This window comes from Jaculus jaculus, chromosome 2 (assembly GCF_020740685.1).
Source record: "Jaculus jaculus isolate mJacJac1 chromosome 2, mJacJac1.mat.Y.cur, whole genome shotgun sequence".
In the NCBI taxonomy this organism is placed as follows: domain Eukaryota; kingdom Metazoa; phylum Chordata; class Mammalia; order Rodentia; family Dipodidae; genus Jaculus; species Jaculus jaculus.
In genome coordinates this window covers 48,579,996-48,600,872 of record NC_059103.1, presented here as the reverse complement: position 1 = coordinate 48,600,872, position 20,877 = coordinate 48,579,996, and the positions used below count along the sequence as shown (strand labels likewise).

Here is a 20,877-nt window from a genome sequence, read left to right as displayed (position 1 = left end):
CAAGAGGTCCTCATGTGCATGGATTTGAACTGGGCTTGGGGGCCAGGCATGGTGGCACACACCTTGAATCCCAGCACTCAAGAGGCTGAGGTAGGAGTGAGGTAGAAACTGGGGAGAGGAAATGTAGAAACCCTTACTCCCAAAATCATGTCCTATACTACATTGTCTTTCGTGCTGACTGATGCTGAAGTTTTTGTACTGTTTTAAGGTCATGATCTATATTGCAGCCTCTATTGTAAACCATTTATCCATCCTTTTATCTCCATAGTGCAGCTACAGACTTCTGCCCACTAGTCAACTATTTTTTTCTGTTTCTGTAAAACTTGCCTATCACATACTCAAGGTCTCTGGCATTAGGCCAGGGCTCTGAGCTCTGAGAACTAACAATAATGAACAGCTCAAGATAAGGTATATAAACTCTGAGCCATCAGAGCTCAGGGTCCAGGCTTTGGAAGAGATTCCCCTGGGCCTATGCTGGTGTGAAAATAAACTGATTCTCCACTCAGTCTCTGGTGCCAATTCTGTAAACCTTAGTTTCCTGTTTCAGAAGGATCGATCACTGAGAGTTCAAGGCCAGCCTGGAGCTATAGAGTGAGTTTCAGGATAGCCTAGGCTAGAGAGAGACCACACCTCAAAAAAAAAAAAAATCAGAAAATAGCAGGGCATGGTGGTGTACGCCTTTAATCCCAGCACTTGGGAGGCAGAGGTAGGAGGATCACTGTGAATTCAAGGCCACCCTGAGACTACATAGTGAATTCCATGTCAGCCTGAGCTAGAGTGATAGAGTGAGACCCAACCTCAAAAAAGCAAACAAACAGAAAAACATCAGGGCTGGAGAGATAGCCTAATGGTCAAGGCACATGCCTGCGAAGCCTAAGGACCCAAGTTCAATTTTCTAGGTCCCACCTAAACCAGATGCACATGGTGGCAGATGCATCTGGAGTTCGCTTGCAGTGGCTAGAGGCCCTGGCACACCCATTCTCACTCTTTCTCTCCCCCACCCTTCTTTCCATTTCTAATAAATAAATAATATTTTTTTAAAAAATCAGAAAATAATAATAAAATAAAATAAATAAAACTGATCATGGTGGTACATGCCTTTAATCCCAGCACTCAGGAAGCTGAGGCAGGAAGATCACTGTGAGTTCAAGGCCAGCCTGGGACTACAGAGCGAGTTCCAGGTCAGCCAGGGCTACAGTAAGACCCTAACCTCAAAAACAACAATAACACATGCAAAGAAAAAAAAAATTCCACCAGGAGCTTGGGAGATGGCTCAGTGGTTAAATGTGCTTGCTTACAAAACCTTCTGCCATAGGGTTCAATTCCCCAGCCACTCATGTAAGCCAGAAGCAAAAAGTGGTACGTGTGTCTGAGTTTATTTGCAGTGGCAAGAGGCCCTGGCAGACCATACTTACTTTCTCTCTCTCACTCTCTCGCTCTTTTCTTTTCCATCTCACACATACATACATAATTAAATATAAATATCTTTCTAAATGCCCACCAGTGCCTCCCATGAATAAAACTAACTAGTGTGCTGGGATTAGATGACTCCAGTGTTATCTCCTAGACCAACCTCCGGGCAGAAAGCGAACTGGGAAAATAACCAGAGCAGTGTTTAGTAAATATCTGCTGAGCCGGGTAGCAATCATTAACACTGTAGTATGATAACCATATAAAATGTTCTTTTTCTGGGACTAGGGTGATGGCTCAGTGGTTCAAGGTGCTTGCTTGCAAAGCCTGCTGGCCAGGGTTCAAGTCTCCATTACCCACGGAAAACCAGATGCACTAAGTGGCAATTTGTCTGGAGATCATTTGTAGCAGTAAGAGGCCCTAAGGCATCCATTCTCTTTTTCTCTCTCTCCTCATATAAATAAATAAAAATACTTTAAGTCGGGCATGGTGGCGCACAAGGCATGCATCTCTCACCTGTTTCCTTCTTGGCCACTCAGGACTTTACACAGACCCCCTGAGTCCCCCTCCCTCCTCCATCTCCCCTCCCCTCTGGAGCAACACACACTCACGGGGCCCACATTCGCCCCTAGAGCTGGCAGGTGGCCATCTGCCTTTTCCTTCTAGCAGTTCTCGGGCAGCAGGTCATAAAGCTGGGGCCACCCACCTCCTGCCAGAGTGAGAGGCAGACTGTAGATTTCAGCACAATCTCCACGCGTCCCCCTTCCTGTTCCTTGTCTCTGTCAGGACGTGGTTGCCTCTCTAGTCACCCAAACTAAAAATACCAGGAGCCTCTCCAGCTGTTCCCTTTTGTCATTTCCATGCCCTTTAAATGTTCCCTCACTCCCATCATGTCCACACCTATGGTGAGCACCCATAGTGACCTTAGCATTTTGTATTTGGGTCACCTGAGCCTCCCACCCAGTCCGGACTTCTTGCCTCACCCTGCTGTCTTTGTCAAGCCCAGGTCTGAGCTGGTCACTCCTCACCTCTGCAGATGGTGACTCTCTCATGTTTGAGCAGGAATCACCTGACTCACAAAGCCATCTCCCCAGCCCTGAACTGCATTTCTAAGAATACCTGAAGCTGTCCTCTGGACTCCACACACACACACACACACACACGTGTGTGCACATGCATACATATATACATGCACATAAAAAATAGAGATTAGGTAGGATATACAAAGAACTCAAAAAGTTAACTAATAAGGAATCAAACAGGCCAATCAAAAAATGGGCTAAGGAGCTAAATAGAGAGTTCTCAAAGGAAGAAATACGAATGGCATATAAGCACCTAAAAAAATGTTCTACGTCACTAGTCATCAGGGAAATGCAGATTAAAACTACATTGAGATTCCATCTCACTCCTGTCAGATTGGCCACCATCATGAAAACAAATGATCATAAATGTTGGCGGGGATGTGGAAAAAAAGGAACCCTTCTGCACTGCTGGTGGGAATGCAATCTGGTCCAGCCATTGTGGAAAACAGTGTGGAGGTTCCTAAAGCAGCTAGAGATTGATCTACCATATGACCCAGCTATAGCACTCCTAGGCATATATCCAAAGGACTCATCTCATTTCCTTAGAAGTACATGCTCAACCATGTTTATTGCTGCTCAATTTATAATAGCTGGGAAATGGAACCAGCCTAGATGTCCCTCAACAGATGAGTGGATAATGAAGATGTGGTACATTTATACAATGGAGTTCTACTCAGCGGTAAAGAAAAATGAAGTTATGAAATTTGCAGAAAAATGGATGGACTTGGAAAGTATTATACTAAGTCAGGTAACCCAGGCCCAGAAAGCCAAGCGCCACATGTTCTCCCTCATATGGGGATCCTAGCTACAGATGACTGGGCTTCTGTGTGAGAATGAAAATACTTAGTAGCAGAGGCCAGTAAGTTGAAAAGGAGACATAAAGGGTGGAGAAAGGAAGGGAGGAGGATACTTAATAGGTTGATATTGTATATATGTAATTACAATGATTGTAATGGGGAGGTAATATGATTGAGAATGGAATTTCAAACGGGAAAGTGTGGGGGTGGGGAGGGAGGGAATTACCATGGGATATATTTTATAATCATGGAAAATGTTAATAAAAATTAAAAAAAAAAATAGAGATTAGGGGCTGGAGAGATGGCTCTGTGGTTAAGGTGCTTGCCTTAAAAGCCTAAAGACCTGGGTTCATTTCCCCAGTACCCATGTAAAACCAGATGTGCAAGGTGGTGCATGCATCTACAGTTTGTTTGCTGTGGCTATAGGCCCTGGTGCACTAATTCTATCTGCCTCTCTCTTTGTCTCTCAAAATAATAACTTTTTTTTTTTTTTGAGGTAGGGTCTCACTCTAGTCCAGGCTGACCTGGAACTCACTATGTAATCTCAGGGTGGCCTCGAACTCACAGTGATCCACCTACTTCTGCCTCCCAAATGCTGGGATTAAAGGCGTGCACCACCACACCCAGCAAATGAATAATTATTTTTTAATTTAAAAAATTGTTGTTTTTTGAGGTAGATTCTTGCTCTAGCCCAGGCTGATCTGAAATCCACTACGTAGTCTCAGGGTAGCCTCCAACTCATGGCGATCCTCCTACCTCTGCTGGGATTAAAGGCGTGCGCTACAACTCCCAGCTGTAAAATTTTTATTTATTTATTTATTTTATTTTATTTATTTATGGGGGAGAGAGGAGTTGGCACACCAGGAGTTGGCCCCTAACCACTGCAATCGGACTCCAGACATGTGCGCCATCTTGCGCACAAGCACAGCCTTGTGTGCGCGCGTCACCTTGTGCATCTGGCTTATGTGGGCTCTGGGGAACTGGATCTGGGTCCTTAGGCTTTGTAGGCAAGGGCCTTAACTCCAGCCCATAAATAAACATTTAAAAAAAAAATAGAGATTAGGACTGGAATGATGGTTTAGTGGTTAAGGCGCTTGCCTGCAAAGCTAAAGGACCCAGGCTCAATTCCCCAGGACCCCCATAAGCCAAATACACAAGGTGGCACATCTGTCTGGAGTTCGTTTGTAGCAGCGGAAGGCCCTGGCACACCCATATTCTTTTTCTCTCTTTCTCGAATAAATAAAAATAAATAATCAGGGCTGGAGAGATGGCTTAGCAGTTAAGCGCTTGTCTGTGAAGCCTAAGGACCTCGGTTCAAGGCTTGATTCCCCAGGACCCACATAAGCCAGATGCAAAAGTAATGCATATGCGTCTAGAGTTCGTTTGCCGTGGCTGGAGGCCCTGATGCGCCCATTCTTTCCCTCTCTCTCTCTCTCTCTGTCACTCTCAAATAAATAAAAATAAACAAAAAATTAAAAAAATAAATAATCAATAGAGATTAAACAACACGCCGACGCATTAGCATCTTAACAGCATTGACCTGGGAGAAGGGGGCAGGGTTTGCTCTGCTCTTGTTACATGTTTGGGTTTTGAAATGTTTTCCACCATATGACATTAAAAAAAAAAAATTGGGGCTGGAGAGATGGCTTAGCGGTTAAGCGTTTGCCTGTGAAGCCTAAGGACCCCGGTTCGAGGCTCAGTTCCCCAGGTCCCACGTTAGCCAGATGCACAAGGGGGCGCACGCGTCTGGAGTTCGTTTGCAGTGGCTGGAACGCGCCCATTCTCTCTCTCTCCCTCTCTCTTTCTCTCTGTGTCTGTCGCTCTCAAATAAATAAAATAAAATAATTTTTAAAAAAAAATTTTTTAAAGGAGAGTTGAACTGATTGGACCCATTTTCTCATCTCCCAAATCACAGTGCTGGTGGGAGGTGACTAACGACCTATATAGGTTTGTCCAGCTCAGTCCAGCCCCACAACCCTGCGTAGGAAAGGCCCCTCCTGCTGGCCGTTGGCCAGAAATTGCTTTTGGCTTCCACATTCCTCATGGTCATGTGAGGTTTGCTGACACCAGTGGCTCCGAAGAAGAGGTGCGTTTCTGCAATGTGTAGTCAGTGATAAGATCGAGGCGTCTGGTATAATCCCACGCCAGCATGATGACGACCAGAGAGGAGGTTCTAGCAAGGCCCTATTCCAGATTTTTTTTTTTTTTTTTTTTACAGTTTACAAGGGGCTGGAATGACCAGAAACATGCCCAGCAGGCCTCAGCTTCCATTCTGCAGAGAAATGCTCCCAGGCTCTTCGGAGAGGAGACGCCTATATACTCCTGTGGGTGTGCACGTGTGCTCTGAGGTTCCTGCACCTTCAACAAGCACAGCTAATGACCATCAAATGGTTCCCTTCACTCCAAGTGCCCTGCTTACTGACCCCAAGGGCAGCAGAGAAGGCAACTGACCTACAGCGACGCCTCGAAGAAACTGGAGGGCTGGGCTTCCCCGTGTCTCCACCACAACTTCCTCCTCTTAGGGACCCAGCTGGCCCGCAGCCAAGCCTGGAGCGGGACGCTAAGGGACCCAGCCATGGGGACAGCCAACATTCGCATCCGGGGGCGGGGGGGGGGAGGGGCGGGGCTCGTCCCATTTCTGGCCCGATTTTAACATCAGCAAACCTAGGGGATTCAGTCCCAGGAACAACCAACACACACACACACACACACACACACACACACATCCTCCACCAGCAGCAGCAGCAGCAGTAGGATCACGTCCCTCGCGCCCACCGCTGTCACCTGCGGCCTCCTACGCGCGCGCCCCGGGGGGGACACCTGTGGTCCCCCTGGAGAAGTAATTGACGCGGGCCAGCGGGGCGTCTGGGGACGTGCCGAGGCACCCTGGCTGAAGGACACAGGGGAACTGGGGGGACGGAGAGAAGTGGGGCTCAGGGCGTCCCGGGACTGGGGGGTGTGCGGGGCTCAGGGGAGCTCAGGGCGCCCGGGGATTGGGGGTGTGTGATCCAGACACACACACACACACACACACCCCTCGTCCCACTCTGCCCTGGGTTTAGTATCAGCATACCTGCCTTTTCACGGCCACAGCAGTGCCGCAGGCACTGGGGTAACATCACCAATCACCCAACTCCATAAGAGCAGGCTAAGTGGCAATTAGCCCACCTACACCCCCTCCTGCCTTCATATTCCGGGCGGCCTCCGTTTTTTCCTCCGAAGCCAGGCAGGGGTCCCCAGAGGCATGGTCCAGGGACCTCCGCCCGCCCGTGGGCATTTAGCCCACGTCCAAGGTCCTGGCCCCGCTCGGTCACGTGCGCGCGGGGCGGAGCGGGGCGGCGCTTTAAGAGGCTGCGCGACCCCGCCGATCGGGAAGACCCGCGCGATGGAGACCGCCAGGGACTACGCCGGAGCCTTCTTCAGGCGAGTGCTGCCCGCCGGCACCCCGCGGCCTCCGGACCCTGTGGCCCCCCTGAGCCCCTTGCACCCCCTGTTCCCGGTCGCCCTGAGCTCCCCTGAGCCCCGTGCACTTCAATTCCAGGGCGCCCTGAGCTCCCCTGAGCCCCGCACACCCCCAGTCCCCGGACGCCCTGAGCCCCACTTCTCTCCGTCCCCCCCCCCCGGACCCCGTGGGTCCTTCAGCCAGGGTCCCTCGGCACATCCCCAGACGCCCCGCTGGCCCGCGTCAATTACTTCTCCAGGGGGACCACAGGTGACCCCCGGGACGCGAAGGAGGCCGCAGGTGACCGCTCCTGCGGTAGCTGGTGCGGGCCAGGTCGTGGGAAAGCTGGCGACGTGGCCACGGTGCGCGGGGACCGGGCTTCTGGGGGAACTGGGATTGAGCCCTCAGCAGGGGCGAAGGGAGCAGAGGGTCCAGGGTTAGCCTCTCCAGAGAAGGCTTGGAGACTGGGCTGGGAGAGCCCTTAGGCCCCGGTCCCCATCCAGGCACACTGAGCCCATCCAGGTTTGTGAGGGGCTGTTTGGGGTCGGAGTTTCCCTACTGGATTTATATTTATATTTATATTCTAAGATGGGGATGCGTGTGTGTGTGTGTGTGTGTGTGTGTGTGTGTATGTGTGTGTTTCTGGCTATGAAATCCAGGCTGATAGACTAATCCAGTTCTTGGCAAAACCCTGGACATCATAAGATGTACACGTGTGTGTGTGTGTGTGTGTGTGTGTGTGTGTGTGTGTGTGTTTCTCACTATAAAGCCCAGGGTAGCTTAGAACTCAGAATGTAGCCTGGGCGGACCACAAACTTGCCATCCTCCTGCCTCAGCCTCCCACCACACCCAGCAAGGCAGCAATTTTAATATTTTATTTTATTTATTGATTGATTTGACAGAAAGAGGGAGAGAGGGGAAGAGAATGGGCTCACCAGGGCTTCCAGCCACTACAAACGAACTCCAAACTCGTGCGCCCCCTTGTGCATCTGGCTAACGTGGGTCCTGGGGGATCGAATCCGGGTCCTTTGGCCTTGCAGGCAACCGCCTTGACCGCTAAGCCATCCCTCCAGCCCCAAGGCAGCAATTTTAAAATATATGGTTCATGCAAGGTGGGAAGCAGATCTTGTTCCTCCAAAGATCATGAAAGTACTCTCCACAGAGAATGGAGAACCCCTTGAGTGCTTTTAAAGTGCAGGTTTTCATTGGTGACGGGACCCCACCTCTCTCTGACATGGGCATGGTGGGAAGTGGAATCAGGTGACAAAGTGAGGGTCTAAGAAACTTGTGAGACGAGCTGTGTGTAGATTCTCAAGGTTAGGATTAGAGCTGCCAAAACGGGAAGGTGCTCTTTCCTGCTTCAAACAGGTAGGTTGTCTTAAAAAAAAAAAAAAAAAAAAAATTATTCATTGAACAGAAAGACACCAGGGCCCCTAGCCACTGCAAATGAACTTCAGACACATGGGCTACCTTGTGTATCTGTCTTTACGTGGGTACTGGGCAATCAAACCTGTGTTCTTTGGTTTGCTGACAAGCACCTTAATTAAGTGTTAAGCCATCTCTCCAGCCCAGTTTGTCTTTTATAAAAAAATATTTTTTTAATATTTTTGTGGGGGGGGGCGGTTCAAGATAGGGTCTCATCTAGCTCAGGCTGACCTGGAATTCACTATGTAGTCTTAGGGTAGCCTTGGACTCACAATGATCCTCCTCCTACTTCTGCCGACCAAGTTCTAGGATTAAAGGGGTGTGCCAACACACCTGGCCCAGTTTGTCTTTTTTTTTAAAAATTTTATTTATTTATTTGATAGCGACAGACACAGAAAGACAGATAGAGGGAGAGAGAGAGAATGGGCGCGCCAGGGCTTCCAGCCTCTGCAAACAAACTCCAGACGCATGCACCCCCTTGTGCACCTGGCTAACGTGGGACCTGGGGAACCGAGCCTCGAACCAGGGTCCTTAGGCTTCATAGGCAAGTGCTTAACCGCTAAGCCATTTCTCCAGCCCCCAGTTTGTCTTTTTTAAGAGGGAGTTACTCTTCAATGTACAAAGGCTCCAAAACAACTTGCACTATAACTTGGTGTTATGTAGGGACGTCAGATGTTTAAACAGGAATGGAATCAAGAGTCACCTTTTTGACAGATTTTTTTTTTTTTTTTTTTTTTTGTCTTTTGAGGTAGGGTTTTATTGCAGCTCAGGCTGACCTAGAATTCACTATGTAGTCTCAGAGTGGCTTCGAAATCACAGCAATCCTCCTACCTCTGCCTCCTGAGTGCTGGGATTAAAGGCATGCGCTGCCATACCTGGTTTTTGCCAGATTTCTTTTTTAAAAAATATTTTTATTTTTATTTATTTATTTGAAAGAGGGAAAGAGGCAGAGTGAAAGAGAGAGAGAGAGAGAGAATGTGTGCGCCAGGGCTTCCAGGCACTGCAAACGAACTCCAGATGCATGCATCACTTTGTACATCTGCCTTAAGTGGGTACTGGGGCATCTAACCAAGGTCCTTTGGCTTTGAAGGCAAGTGCCTTCACCGCTAAGCCATCCCTCCAACCCTTGACAGATTTCTTTCTTTTTAATTTATTTATTTGTTATTAACAACTTCCATGATTGTAAACAATAGCCCATGGTAATGCCCTCCCTCTCCCCACTTTCCCCTTTGAAACTCCATTCTCCATCATATCCCCTCCCCCTCTCAATCAGTCTCTTATTTTGATATCATGCTCTTTTTCTCCTATCATGATGGCCTTGTGTAGGTAGTGTCAGGCACTGTGAGGCATAGATATCCAGGCCATTTTGTGTCTGGAGGAGCATATTGTAAGGAGTCCTACCTTCCTTTGGCTCTTACATTCTTTTTGCCACTTCTTCTGCAATGGACCCTGAGCCTTGAAAGGTGTGATAGAGATATTGAAGTGCTGAGCACTCCTGTCACTTCTTTCCAGCACCATGATGCCTCTGAGTCGTCCCAAGGTCACTGCCATCTGAAAAGAGAAGATTCCAAACCAAAAGTGAGAGTAGCATTAATATAAGGGTATGAACATTAAGAGAAGTACTTACTGGGCAGTTTGTTGAGCATATATATACATTTAGCCAGCAGCAGACATTACACCCCTAGGGCTCATGACTACCCCTGTTTTAGGTTTCCAGTATCAGGGATGTATTCTCTCCCATGGAACGGGCCTCCAGTCAAATAAGAGGGTGGTTGGTTGCCCCCATAATAGATGTGCCACTATTGCACCTGTTGGCTCATTTGGCCTGGCTCCTTGCCAGATTTCTTAATTCCACTGGTGCCCATCCAGTCTTCACCTTAAGCACCTGCAGTTGCCTCTCCTGCTCTGGTCTTGCTAGAAGTGCTGCCTGTCCTGTCCATCATCCCGGCCTGCTGCTTGAACGGTGACAGGCTCTTCTCTGTGCCATTTTCACACCTGGGCATGTGACCTGCCTTCACTAATGCTTTAACTTTCCAGGGCAAAGTCTTTGGTTCTTTCTTCCCCTTCTTCAAGTGGCCTTCTCTTTTTTTTTTTTAATTTTTGTTTATTTTTATTTATTTATTTGAAAGTGATGGAGAGAGAAAGAGGCAGATAGAGAAAGAGAGAGAGAATGGGCGCGCCAGGGCTTCCAGCCACTGCAAACGAACTCCAGACACGTGCGCCCCCTTGTGCATCTGGCTAACATGGGTCCTGGGGAATCCAGCCTTGAACTGTGGTCCTTAGGCTTCACGGGCAAGTGCTTAACCGCTAAGCCATCTCTCCAGCCCTCAAGTGGCTTTCTCTTTACAGGCTCATTCCAGACAGCAACAACTGTTTTAAGCGCCTCACTTTAAAAACAAAAAGAAAAAGTATTCACTAAGCCAGGCATGATGACACATGCCTTCAATCCTAGCACTTCGGAGGCAGAAGCAGGAGAATTGCTCTGAGTTTGAGGCCAGCCTGGGATAAAGTAAGACCCTACCTCCAAATAAACAAAAGTATTTACTGCCAGGTATGGTGGCTCATGCCTTTAATTCCAGCATTCAGGATGTTGAGGTAGAAAGCCACCAGCCTGGCCTACAGGGTGAGTTCCAGGTCATCCTGGGCTAGAGAGAGACCATACCTCAAAAATAGTTTTTTGGCTGGGCATGGTGGCACACGCCTTTAATCCCAGCACTCAGGAAGCAGAGGTTGGAGGATCGCTGAGAGATGGAGTCCAACCTGAGACTACATAGTAAATTCCAGGTCAGCCTGAGCTAGAGTGAGACCCTACCTTGAAAAACCATATATATATATATTTGTGTGTGTCATGGCTTCATGCCACTGTGAATGAACATCAGACGCTTGTGCCACTTTTTGCATCTGCCTTTCATGACTTAGGAATTGAATCTGGGCCCTCAGGCTTAGTAAGTGCCTTTAATGGCTGAGCCAATCTTCCTTCCCAGCCCCCTGTTGTGCATCCTTCTAACCTTTTTCCCAACAAGTATATGAACACACCCATTCTTCAGGTGCCTCGGGGACATTGAGGAATGACAGGCTGAGGCTTACAAAGTCAGAGGACACTAACCTATCACTGGTTTGCCTCTGAGTAGAGCTTGTCATTGCATCTGATGATTGCAACAGTTTCCCCAAATCCAAAGTGTATCTGGGTGATGTCTCCTTGGGTCATGTGTGAGGTGGAAGTGGCTTGCTTCTGTTGACTAATCAAAACACAATTTTAATGGTGGAGGGAGCTGGAGAGATTGCTCAGTGGTTAAGGTGCTTGCCTACAGAACCTAATGACCTGGTTTCAATTCCCTAGTACCCACATAAATCTGGAGTTCTTTTGCAGTGGCTAGAGGCCCTGGCAACCCGTTCATTCATATTGTTTGTCTGTCTGTCTGTCTGTCTGTCTCTGTGTCTCTCTCTCTCTCTCTCTCTCTCTCTCTCTGCTTGCAAATTAAAAAAAAAAAAAATGTTTGATTTCCTAAAACACCTTTGTTCCAGTTTGGCAAATACCATTTTGTTAGGGCCAAACTGTTGCCTCACCTCAGAAAATCTACCTGCTTCTAGGCCAGGCTGCTGTAATGTAACCCTTGGAATCTACCCAATTTCAAACCAAACTGGAAGAAAACAACTTGTAAATACTTACTGAAGGGAAAGTTATTTTTTTTTCTCCCTCACCCTTCTTTAAAATCACATTAGGCTAAAGAGCCCCAAGCAAAGTACAAACAGTTGGTTAACTGTGGTCTTGCTGGAGTTCTGTCTCCTTTCTGTGAGCCTTATTTTAAACTGCTTGGTATAGTGTACCGTAGCTGTTATTTATTAGTAAATAACTTCATTTTGCCAGGGAATTAACTTAACCAATATACACATTGTTACTTCTAGGGATAGGGGTGTGACTTGATGGTAGAACACTTGCCCTGTGTACTGGAAGCCCTGAGATGGAGGAGGAGAGATAGTCATAAACAAATTACAAAAAGTCTTAGGGTTGGAGAGATGGTTTAGCGGTTAAGGCATTTGCCTGCAAAGCTAAAAAAAACCCCAGTCTTCCAACATGCTCCCTCCAGACACAAAATAGCCTGGATATCCATGACCTCACAGTGCCTGACACTACCTACACAAGACCATCATAAGAGGAGGAAAAGATCATGACATCAAAATAAAAAAAGAGACTAATTGAGATGGGGAAGGGATATGAAGAATGGAGTTTCAAAGGGGAACGTGGGGGGAGGGAGGGTATTACCTTGGTTTTTCTTTTAATAATCATGAAAGGTGTTAATAAAAATTTGAAAAAGGAAAGAACCCCAGTTTGATTCCCCAGGACCCACATCAGCCAGGTGTACCAAGTGGCATGTATGTCTGGAGTTTGTTCACAGTGGCCCTGGTGCACCAATTCTCATTCCTTCTTTCTCTCTCCCTATGTTTCTCTCATAAATAAAAAGTAAGCCAGATGCACAAAGATGAGGTTACACATGCCCACTAGGTGGCACAAGTGTCTGGAATTTGATTGCAGTGGCTGAGGTCCTGGTGCACCAATTCTCTCTCTCTCCTGTCTCTCTCCCTCTCTCTAATATATGTATATATACATACATACATACATACATACATACATACATACGTGTGTGTGTGTATGTGTGTGTCTTAAACAACTGCTAATTTGTGAAGGCATCAGTTGTAATCACTGGAGGCCAAAAGTCTTATTCTAGCTATCAGGATATTCACATCAACATTTATTGTCACAAACAAAAATCTTTCTTTCCATCCCATCTGTGATATAGTCAGATCAACCCCTGGAGTTGTCACAAGATTGATACATGCTGTAATTTGCCCAGAATGGGCAATATGAGCTTTTGTAATTATTTAGAACATCTTCTGGAGCTGGAATGTGACCAGATGAGCTCATGGCTTAGCATATGTGAGGCCCTGGGATCCACCCCCAGTAACCCTCCCCAACACACACACAAAGTAGAACATCTTTACCTTTACAAAGTACTTGGTTTTACACCATTGCTTTCCCAGTATAGACTTTATCACAGTCTCACTAGTAAAATCAGAAAGGAATTACGTCAGCTACACACAAATCTCCAAGCTTTCTGTTTGTGGACACCAAAAGTCCTTTTAGGGCTGGAGAGATGGCTTAGCAGTTAAGGTGCTTGCCTGTGAAGCCTAAGGACTCATGTTTGACCCTCCAGATCCCACGTAAACCAGACGCACAATGTGATGCAATGTGTCATGTGAACAAGGGGGCACACTTGTCTAGAGTTTGATTGCAGTGGCTGGAGGCCCTCGTGTACCAATTCTCCCTGTCTCTCTCTCTCTCTCTCTCTCTCTCTCTCTGTCTCTCTCGCATAAAATATATATATATATATATTGCAAGCCCGGCATGGTGGTGCACACCTTTAATCCCAACACCTGGGAGGCAGAGGTAGAAGGATTGCCATAAGTTCAAGGCCAACCTGAGACTACATAGTGAATTCCAAATCCTCCTGGGCTAGAGTGAAACGCTATCTCACAAAACCAACAATAATAATATTGCAAAGTGCTCAAGGACCTTGGTGATGTGCTGACTGCCTTGTGGCACCAAGCATTCTGTTAGCTCAGTAAAAATCAGTCATGGGTGAGGTAGCCATTGTCCAGACTGCTGGGCAAGCACGTTCCAATTTGTACGTGCCACATACGAGGTCCCTGTGAAGAGCTTGGCAGCAGGAAGCCTCATTCAGTGACTCTTGCTCCTCTGCCACCTGCTGTTGGGATGCACTGCCCTTGAACACATTGGGACCCAGTTCCCACAGCTCATGGTCTCTCTGGGTCTGGGGGATGCTTCCAGAACTTGCCTTCTTTGCTTGATGTTTGGGGCCTCCCCACTGCCCTCCAAGATGTGCTTGTCCTCTGATGTTTTGCTGAGTAAGGTGCTGCTTGCTCCTTTCAAGCACATGCCTCCTTTCTCCTTCCTCCTCCTCTTCAGGGGGTGCGTGTGTGCGCGCACACACATGCACGCACACATGCCCCGTTTGCGTGCATGCAGACATCTGTGCAGGTGTCCTCCTCTACCATTCTTCTGCTTCACTGAACCTGGAATTTAGGGCTAGAGAGATGGCTTAGCGGTTAAGGCGCTTGCCTGCAAAGCCCAAGGACCCAGGTTCGATTCTCCAGGTCCCACATAAGCCAGATTCACATGGTAGTGTGTGTGTCTGGGGTTCATTTGCAGTGGCTAGAGGCCCTGGTGTGCCCATTCATATTCTCTCTCTCTCTCTCTCTCTTTCTCTAATACATAAATAAAAATAAATCTTTACAAAGAGAGAGAGAGAGATGAACCTGGAATTTGCTACACTGGCTGACTAGGGACTGTCCCTGTCTCTTCCCCCTCGGCCCTGTGCAGCCCTGCATGGCTTTTTACAAGGCTGCGGGGTAGAACTCCAGTCCTCAGTGCTGGCACTGCCAAACACTCTTACCTGCTGAGCCTTCTCCCTGGCCCTCATGTGGTGAAACATGGGGCCCACTCGGCCATCATTGCATCCTGAATAAGTTATACATGAAACCAAAGTACAGCTGGCCCTCCATGTCCATGCCCTGAACCTCTAAGGATTCATCCAACTGTAGGAGAAAAATGGTTGGTTGATTTTATTTTGGAGTTGGCTTTTTGTTTGGTTGGGTTTTTTCTTGTACTAAGACTAGAGTTTACAACACAGCCCAGGGTGACCTCGAATTTATAATCCTCCTGTCTCTGCCTCCCAAGCTAAGATGATGTGCCACATATCTCCTAAAAGTATTTATCTTTTGATATTGCACCTGTACAAACTTTGTCTTGTCATGACTTCCCAAATAGTATAGTAGAACAACTATTTATGTTGTCTTTGGTATAATAAGTAATCTAAGGGCTGGGTAGTTAAAGGCTCTGGATTCTAATCCCCAACACCAAGGTAAAGCCAGACTCCAAAAGTGGGGCAAGTGCCTGGTGTTCATTTTCAGTGAGTGGCAAGAGATCCTGACACGCCCATACACACACAAGTGCACAAACAAAAAAAGCTATAGTAATCTAGAGATGAATTAAAGTATTCAGGAGGAAGACTGTAGGTTCTGCAAATAATACTATATCTTAGAGAAATGACTTGAGCATTTTTGGATTTTGGTACACTGAGCATCCTGGAACCAGTCCCTGAGAATACTGAGGGACAGCTCTATTTCTCTCTAAGATCTCAAGATCTAGTGTTTTTTTTGGTTTTTTTTTTCTTTTTTTTCTTTTTTTTTCTTTTTGGCTCTAGCTCAGGCTGACCTGGAATTAGTCTCAGGCTGGCCTTGAACTCACAGTGATCCTCCTACCTCAACTTCCCAAGTGCTGGGAATAAAGGTGTGCACCACTGCACCTAGCCCTTGTTTTGTTTTGTTGTTTCTTAGATCTGTTTTTAAAAGCTTTTTTATATTTATTTATTTATCTATTTATTTTTCAAGGTAGGGTCTCACTGTAGCCCAGGCTAACCTGAATCTCACTTTGGAATCCCAGGCTGGCCTCAAAGTCACAGTGATCCTCTTACTTCTGCCCAAGTACTAGGATTAAAGGTGTGTATCACCACACCCAGGTAAATCTAGCTTATTTTATTTTATTTTATTTTATTTGAGAGAGAATGGGTATGCCAGGGCCTCCAGCTGCTGCAAATGAACTCCAGATGCATATGCTACCTTGTGTATCTGGCTTACATGGGTCCTGGGGAATCAAACTGGGATCCTTTGGCTTTGTAGGCAAATGCCTTAACTGCTAAGCCATCTCTCCAGCCCTAGTTTTTTTTTTAAATATATATATACTTTTTTTATTTATTGGAGAAAGAGAGAGAGAGGCAGATACAGAGAATGAGCATGTCAGGGCCTCCAGCCACTGAAACCAAATTCCAGACACAAGCACCGCCTTGTGCATCTGGCTTATGCGGATACTGGGGAGACCTGGGTCCTTAGCCTCTGCAGGCAAATGCCTTTACTGCTAAGCCATTTCTCCAGCCCCCTGGTGTTTTTCTGTATTTGTTTATTTGACAGAAGAAGAGGGTGTGTGAGTGAATGTGGGCACACCAGTGCTTGCTGGTACTGGAAACAAACTCAAGAAGCAGGCACCATTTTGCATGCCTCTCTCTACGTATGAACTGGGGAGTCAAACCCTGACCTTCAGGTTTTACAAGCCTTGCATTTTTCATAGATTTTAAAACTCTTTTTCGGTCTTTTTAAACTTTTTATTGACAGTTTACATACATATAAATAATATAACATGATCATAATCTCTTACCTCCCTCCCTTTACCCTCTCCTAAATCCCACCTCCACTGAATCCCTTCTTCTCTCCAACTACTGTCTCTTACATATTTTCATGTATTTTAAAACATATTTATGCTGGGTGTGGTGGCATACACCTTTAATCCCAGCACTTAGCAGGCAGAGGTAAGAGGATTGTTGTGAGTTTGAGGCCAGCCTGAGTGTAAATAGTGAATTCCAGGTCAGCCTGGGCTAGAATGAGACCCTACCTCAAAACAACAACAACAATAACAATATATATAATTTACTTACTTATTTGAGAGATAGAGATTATGGGTGTGCCAGGGCCTCTAGCCACTGCAGACAAACTCCAGACATATGTGCCACCTTGTGCATCAGGCTTTACATGGATACTGGGGAATCAAACCTGGTACCTTTGGCTTGCATGCAAGTTCCTTAACTGCTAAACCATCTCTCCAGCCCTGATGAACTGTCATATTCCCATAGGGTTATAGTCTTTTTTTGTTTGTTTGTTTGTTTTTTGAGGTAGAGTCTCCCTCTAGCTTAGCTGACCTGGAATTCAATATGTAGTCTCAGGGTGGCCTTGAACTCATGGCAATCCTCCTACCTCTGCCTCCTGAGTGCTGGGACTAAAGGCGCACGCCACCATGCCCAGCTGGGTTATCGTCTTGTAGTCCTTCTTCCCTGCCCTGTTCCTCTGAGGGTCCTCTTCAGTGAGGTTATTGGTATTCACTGTGGAGTCATGAATGCACCAGTCAGTAGAAGGGGGGGGGGGGTGACAATGCCTCAGGATATTTTTCCCATCCTGTGACTCTTACACTCTTTCCACCCTCTTTTCCCTAATGTTCCCCAACATTTGCAGGTGTTCTATAAATCTTCTTTAGTGTGGAGCTCTCTACATCCTCTGAATTTCTGCTTTGATGACTTTCAAGTCTCTTCAGTGTCTACAGCCATCTCTCTTGAGGAGGTTGTCAAGCTAGCAGAGAGAGCAACGCTCATGTTTAAATTGTCACTTCCTCTGTGATGTCTCCTGGGCCCTGGCAAATGTGATGGAGATGACTTGTCTTTTGCAAGAGAAAGAAGAATGGATCAAAGGGGATAAGCATATTCATTTAAGAGATTTTTGATAGGCACACCTTCTTTTCTTAGCCAAACAGCAGTGGGAGCTTCCCTTCACAGTCTATGACCTCCTATCCATAGGGTCTGGCTTGGTTCTCGGTACCAGGTGTGACTTCTTTCCCACTGAGCAGGCCTCATAGCTAATCAGAGAGCAGTCAATCACCCCCCATATCCTATGTGCCACTATTGCATGGATATGTTTGTGTATGTATATATACATATATGTGTGTGTGTGTGTGTGTGTGTGTGTGTGTGTGTATCTTGATAAACTAGTTGATTTTGTGGCTTGCAGGGTCCCCTGCTTATCCACATTGTTGGTGACCATTATCCCCCAGCAGCTGGCATAGCACTTCCCAGCACTATGAGGGCTAATCAGCAAGGAGCTGGTTTCCTTTTCAGTTCGAGTGTGATCTCTCCATGTCCTGTGACCACAGCCTGTGGTGCCTTCAGCAATAGCAAGACCTAGTTCTTGAACCTGCCTTTGCTCCCACACACAGAATAAGCATCAAGCCATAAGGTAGAAAGAAAGCACACCTGGGCTGAAGAGATGGCTTAGCAGGTAAGGTGCTTGCCTGTGAAGCCTAAGAACTCATGTTCAAATCTCCAGGTCCCACACAGTGACGCAAGTGGTGCGCTTGGGAGGCCGAGGCAGGAGGATTACTGGGAGTTTGAGGCCAGCCTGAGACTACATAGTGAATTCCAAGTAGCTTGGACTAGAGTAAGACCCTACCTTGAAAAACCAAAAAAAAAAAAAAAAAAAAGGTAGCAGGTAAATTCCCAGTGTGGATGAGAGGGGGTAGAAATCTTTTTTTTTTTTTTTAATATTTATTTATTTATTTATTTGAGAGCGACAGACACAGAGAGAAAGACAGATAGAGGGATAGAGAGAGAATGGGCGCGCCAGGGCTTCCAGCCTCTGCAAACGAACTCCAGACGCGTGCGCCCCCTTGTGCATCTGGCTAACGTGGGACCTGGGGAACTGAGCCTGGAACCGGGGTCCTTAGGCTTCACAGGCAAGCGCTTAACCACTAAGCCATCTCTCCATCCCGGTAGAAATCTTTTAACAGCAGTTGAAGGGAAGTTACTTACGTGCTATTCTCTCTTGGGCCATTTATGCAGGATTCATGCCTGGACAGGTAGATGGGCATCTCACTACCTTGTTAAGTAGATTTTACAGTGCAAGGTTTTTTGTTCAGCCACCATGTTCAGTCATGATGGATCATTAGGAGTTGGGCTCCAGTTATCTGTGTAAGACATAAGTCACTAGGGTCATGCTTCAAATAGTCACAGCCTCATTGTTCAAGTGTAGGAATTTCTTTTTTAGTTGGGGCTTTTTTCTCTCTCTACAGAGGATATATTCATCTTATTGGAGAGTACAAAGGCTTTACTGTTTTCCCCTTATCTGGGAATCTGGGACATGTGCCTTCTCATAATTTCCTAGAACATTATGAAGTCTGATTTTTGTTGTTCTGATGTCTTCAGAGCAATCTATTTCCTTAAATACCTTGTTTCCTTATTATTTTTCCTTTTAGCAGGATAATTCCCATCCTGTTTCATAAGATTTTCTGCACTCCTTTTCCCAGAAATTAGGCAGCAAATGTTGTCCCAGTTGGCATTGTGAAAAGTAGATTCTGAGGCTTCTCAAGGCTCATTTGCTTTTTATTTTTGGCAGTGGAGGACTGATCCCAGGGCCACCTCTTAATCCCTCAGAGTCCTGTTTTAACTAACAAATTAGAATGTTGGTGATGTGGAAATAGCAACTCTATTTTTTGGCATTGTGGTAATGGCTGTGATGGTGTAATAATAACTGTCTCTTCCATAAGCTGGAAGTGAGTGAGTTACATACAGTTCATTGAACAGCCTGGCCCCACTGATCATTTGGTCAGAGCAGTCGGCACTCAGACAGTGTTCATTAAACAGCCCTAGTGTTCACAAAAGTTCACTTGATCCCTGCATGTGTTGAACAATAGTCTTGATTTTATGTAGTTTATTTTTTTGAGGTAGGGTTTTACTCTAGCCCAGGCTAGTCTGGAATTCACTATGGAGTCTCAGGGTAGCCTCAAACTCATGGCAATCCTCCTACCTCTGCCTCCCGAGTGCTGGGATTAAAGGTGTGCACCACCATGTTCAGCGATTTTATGTAATTTGACATATTGAGGCACTCATCTTTGATAAGAATGGCAGGATTTGATTTTTGTATCTTCTGTGATTGTGTGTGTGTGTGTGTGTGTGTGTGTGTGTGTGTGTGTTGGCAATGAGCTAGTTCTGGGTTAAGAAATGCTGCGGGTAAAAACAATGGATTGCTTGTTTGTTTGTTTTAACCCATAATGGCTGCCTTGAGGGCAGCTGAAAACTGGGAAGACCAGAGTGACTCCCAGCCCTTATCTTGTCAGATGAGAAAACAGTGGGAACTCTGAACTCCTCAGCAGGGCCAGGTCACTGGTGCTTAGAAGGCATAAGTGTTTGCCTGAGGAATTCTGGGACCCCAGCTAACTAGGTCAGAGCTGGGCCTTCTACCACTGGGGGCTAGACGTGGCATTGGAAGACATGACTTTGTCCTCTGATGTTTCTGATTGCCCCCTGACGTGCTTTTCATGCAGTAGGTGTGGGTGGCATGTGCTGGGTTCTATGGGAAGCTATAAAATGTATAGGCAGGGGCTGGAGAGGTAGCTTAGCAGTTAAGGCGCTTGCCTGCAAAGCCTAAGGACCCTGGCTCAATTCCCCATGTCATGTCCCACATAAAGCCAGATGCACAAGGTGGTGCACACATCTGGAGTTTGTTTGCAATGACAAAAGGCCCTGACGCACTCATTCTCTATCTCTATGCCTTGCTGACTCTCACTCTTTTGTGCCCTCTCTCTTTCTCTCTCTCTCCCTCATATATATAAACAAAATATTTTTAAAAAGAAAGAAGCAGGGCATGGTGGCATATGCCTCTAATCCCAGCACTTAGGAGGGAAGGTAGAAGGATTGCTGTGAGTTTGAGGCCAGCCTGAGACTCCATAGTGAATTCCAGGTCAGCCTGGGCTAGAGTGAGACCCAATCTTGCAAAACAAAGAAACAAAAAAACAAAAAAGAAAATACACAGGCAGACCCTGACCTCTGTGAGTCGTTCCAGAGGCGCCGTGGGTAGTAGCAGTGGCCTTCTGTTCTGGGGAGGAGGTAGGTTCTCCCCAGAGAGGCCTGGATCCCCCCTTGTTCTGTGGGAGGGATTTCATCTGGTGTAATGGGCACCAAAATAAGAAAGCTGGAGTTGGAGATTTAGATGTGGAGGTCTGGGCCTGTAATTTCAGCACTCGAGAGGGGAGGCAAAAGGATTGTGAGTT

General features: G+C 46.6%; 1 protein-coding gene across 1 annotated transcript in view; it reads left to right on the top strand.

Moving 5' to 3' along the window:
- Positions 1–6,629: 6,629 nt before the first annotated feature.
- Cidea (cell death inducing DFFA like effector a) overlaps positions 6,630–20,877 on the top strand; it is a 49,994-nt gene continuing 35,746 nt past the window's right edge. Inside the window, exon 1 of the mRNA XM_045144026.1 lies at positions 6,630–6,712. Within this exon, the coding sequence (XP_044999961.1) occupies positions 6,675–6,712 (38 nt within the window). The 5' untranslated portion in view covers positions 6,630–6,674. The remainder of the gene's footprint in view (positions 6,713–20,877) is intronic.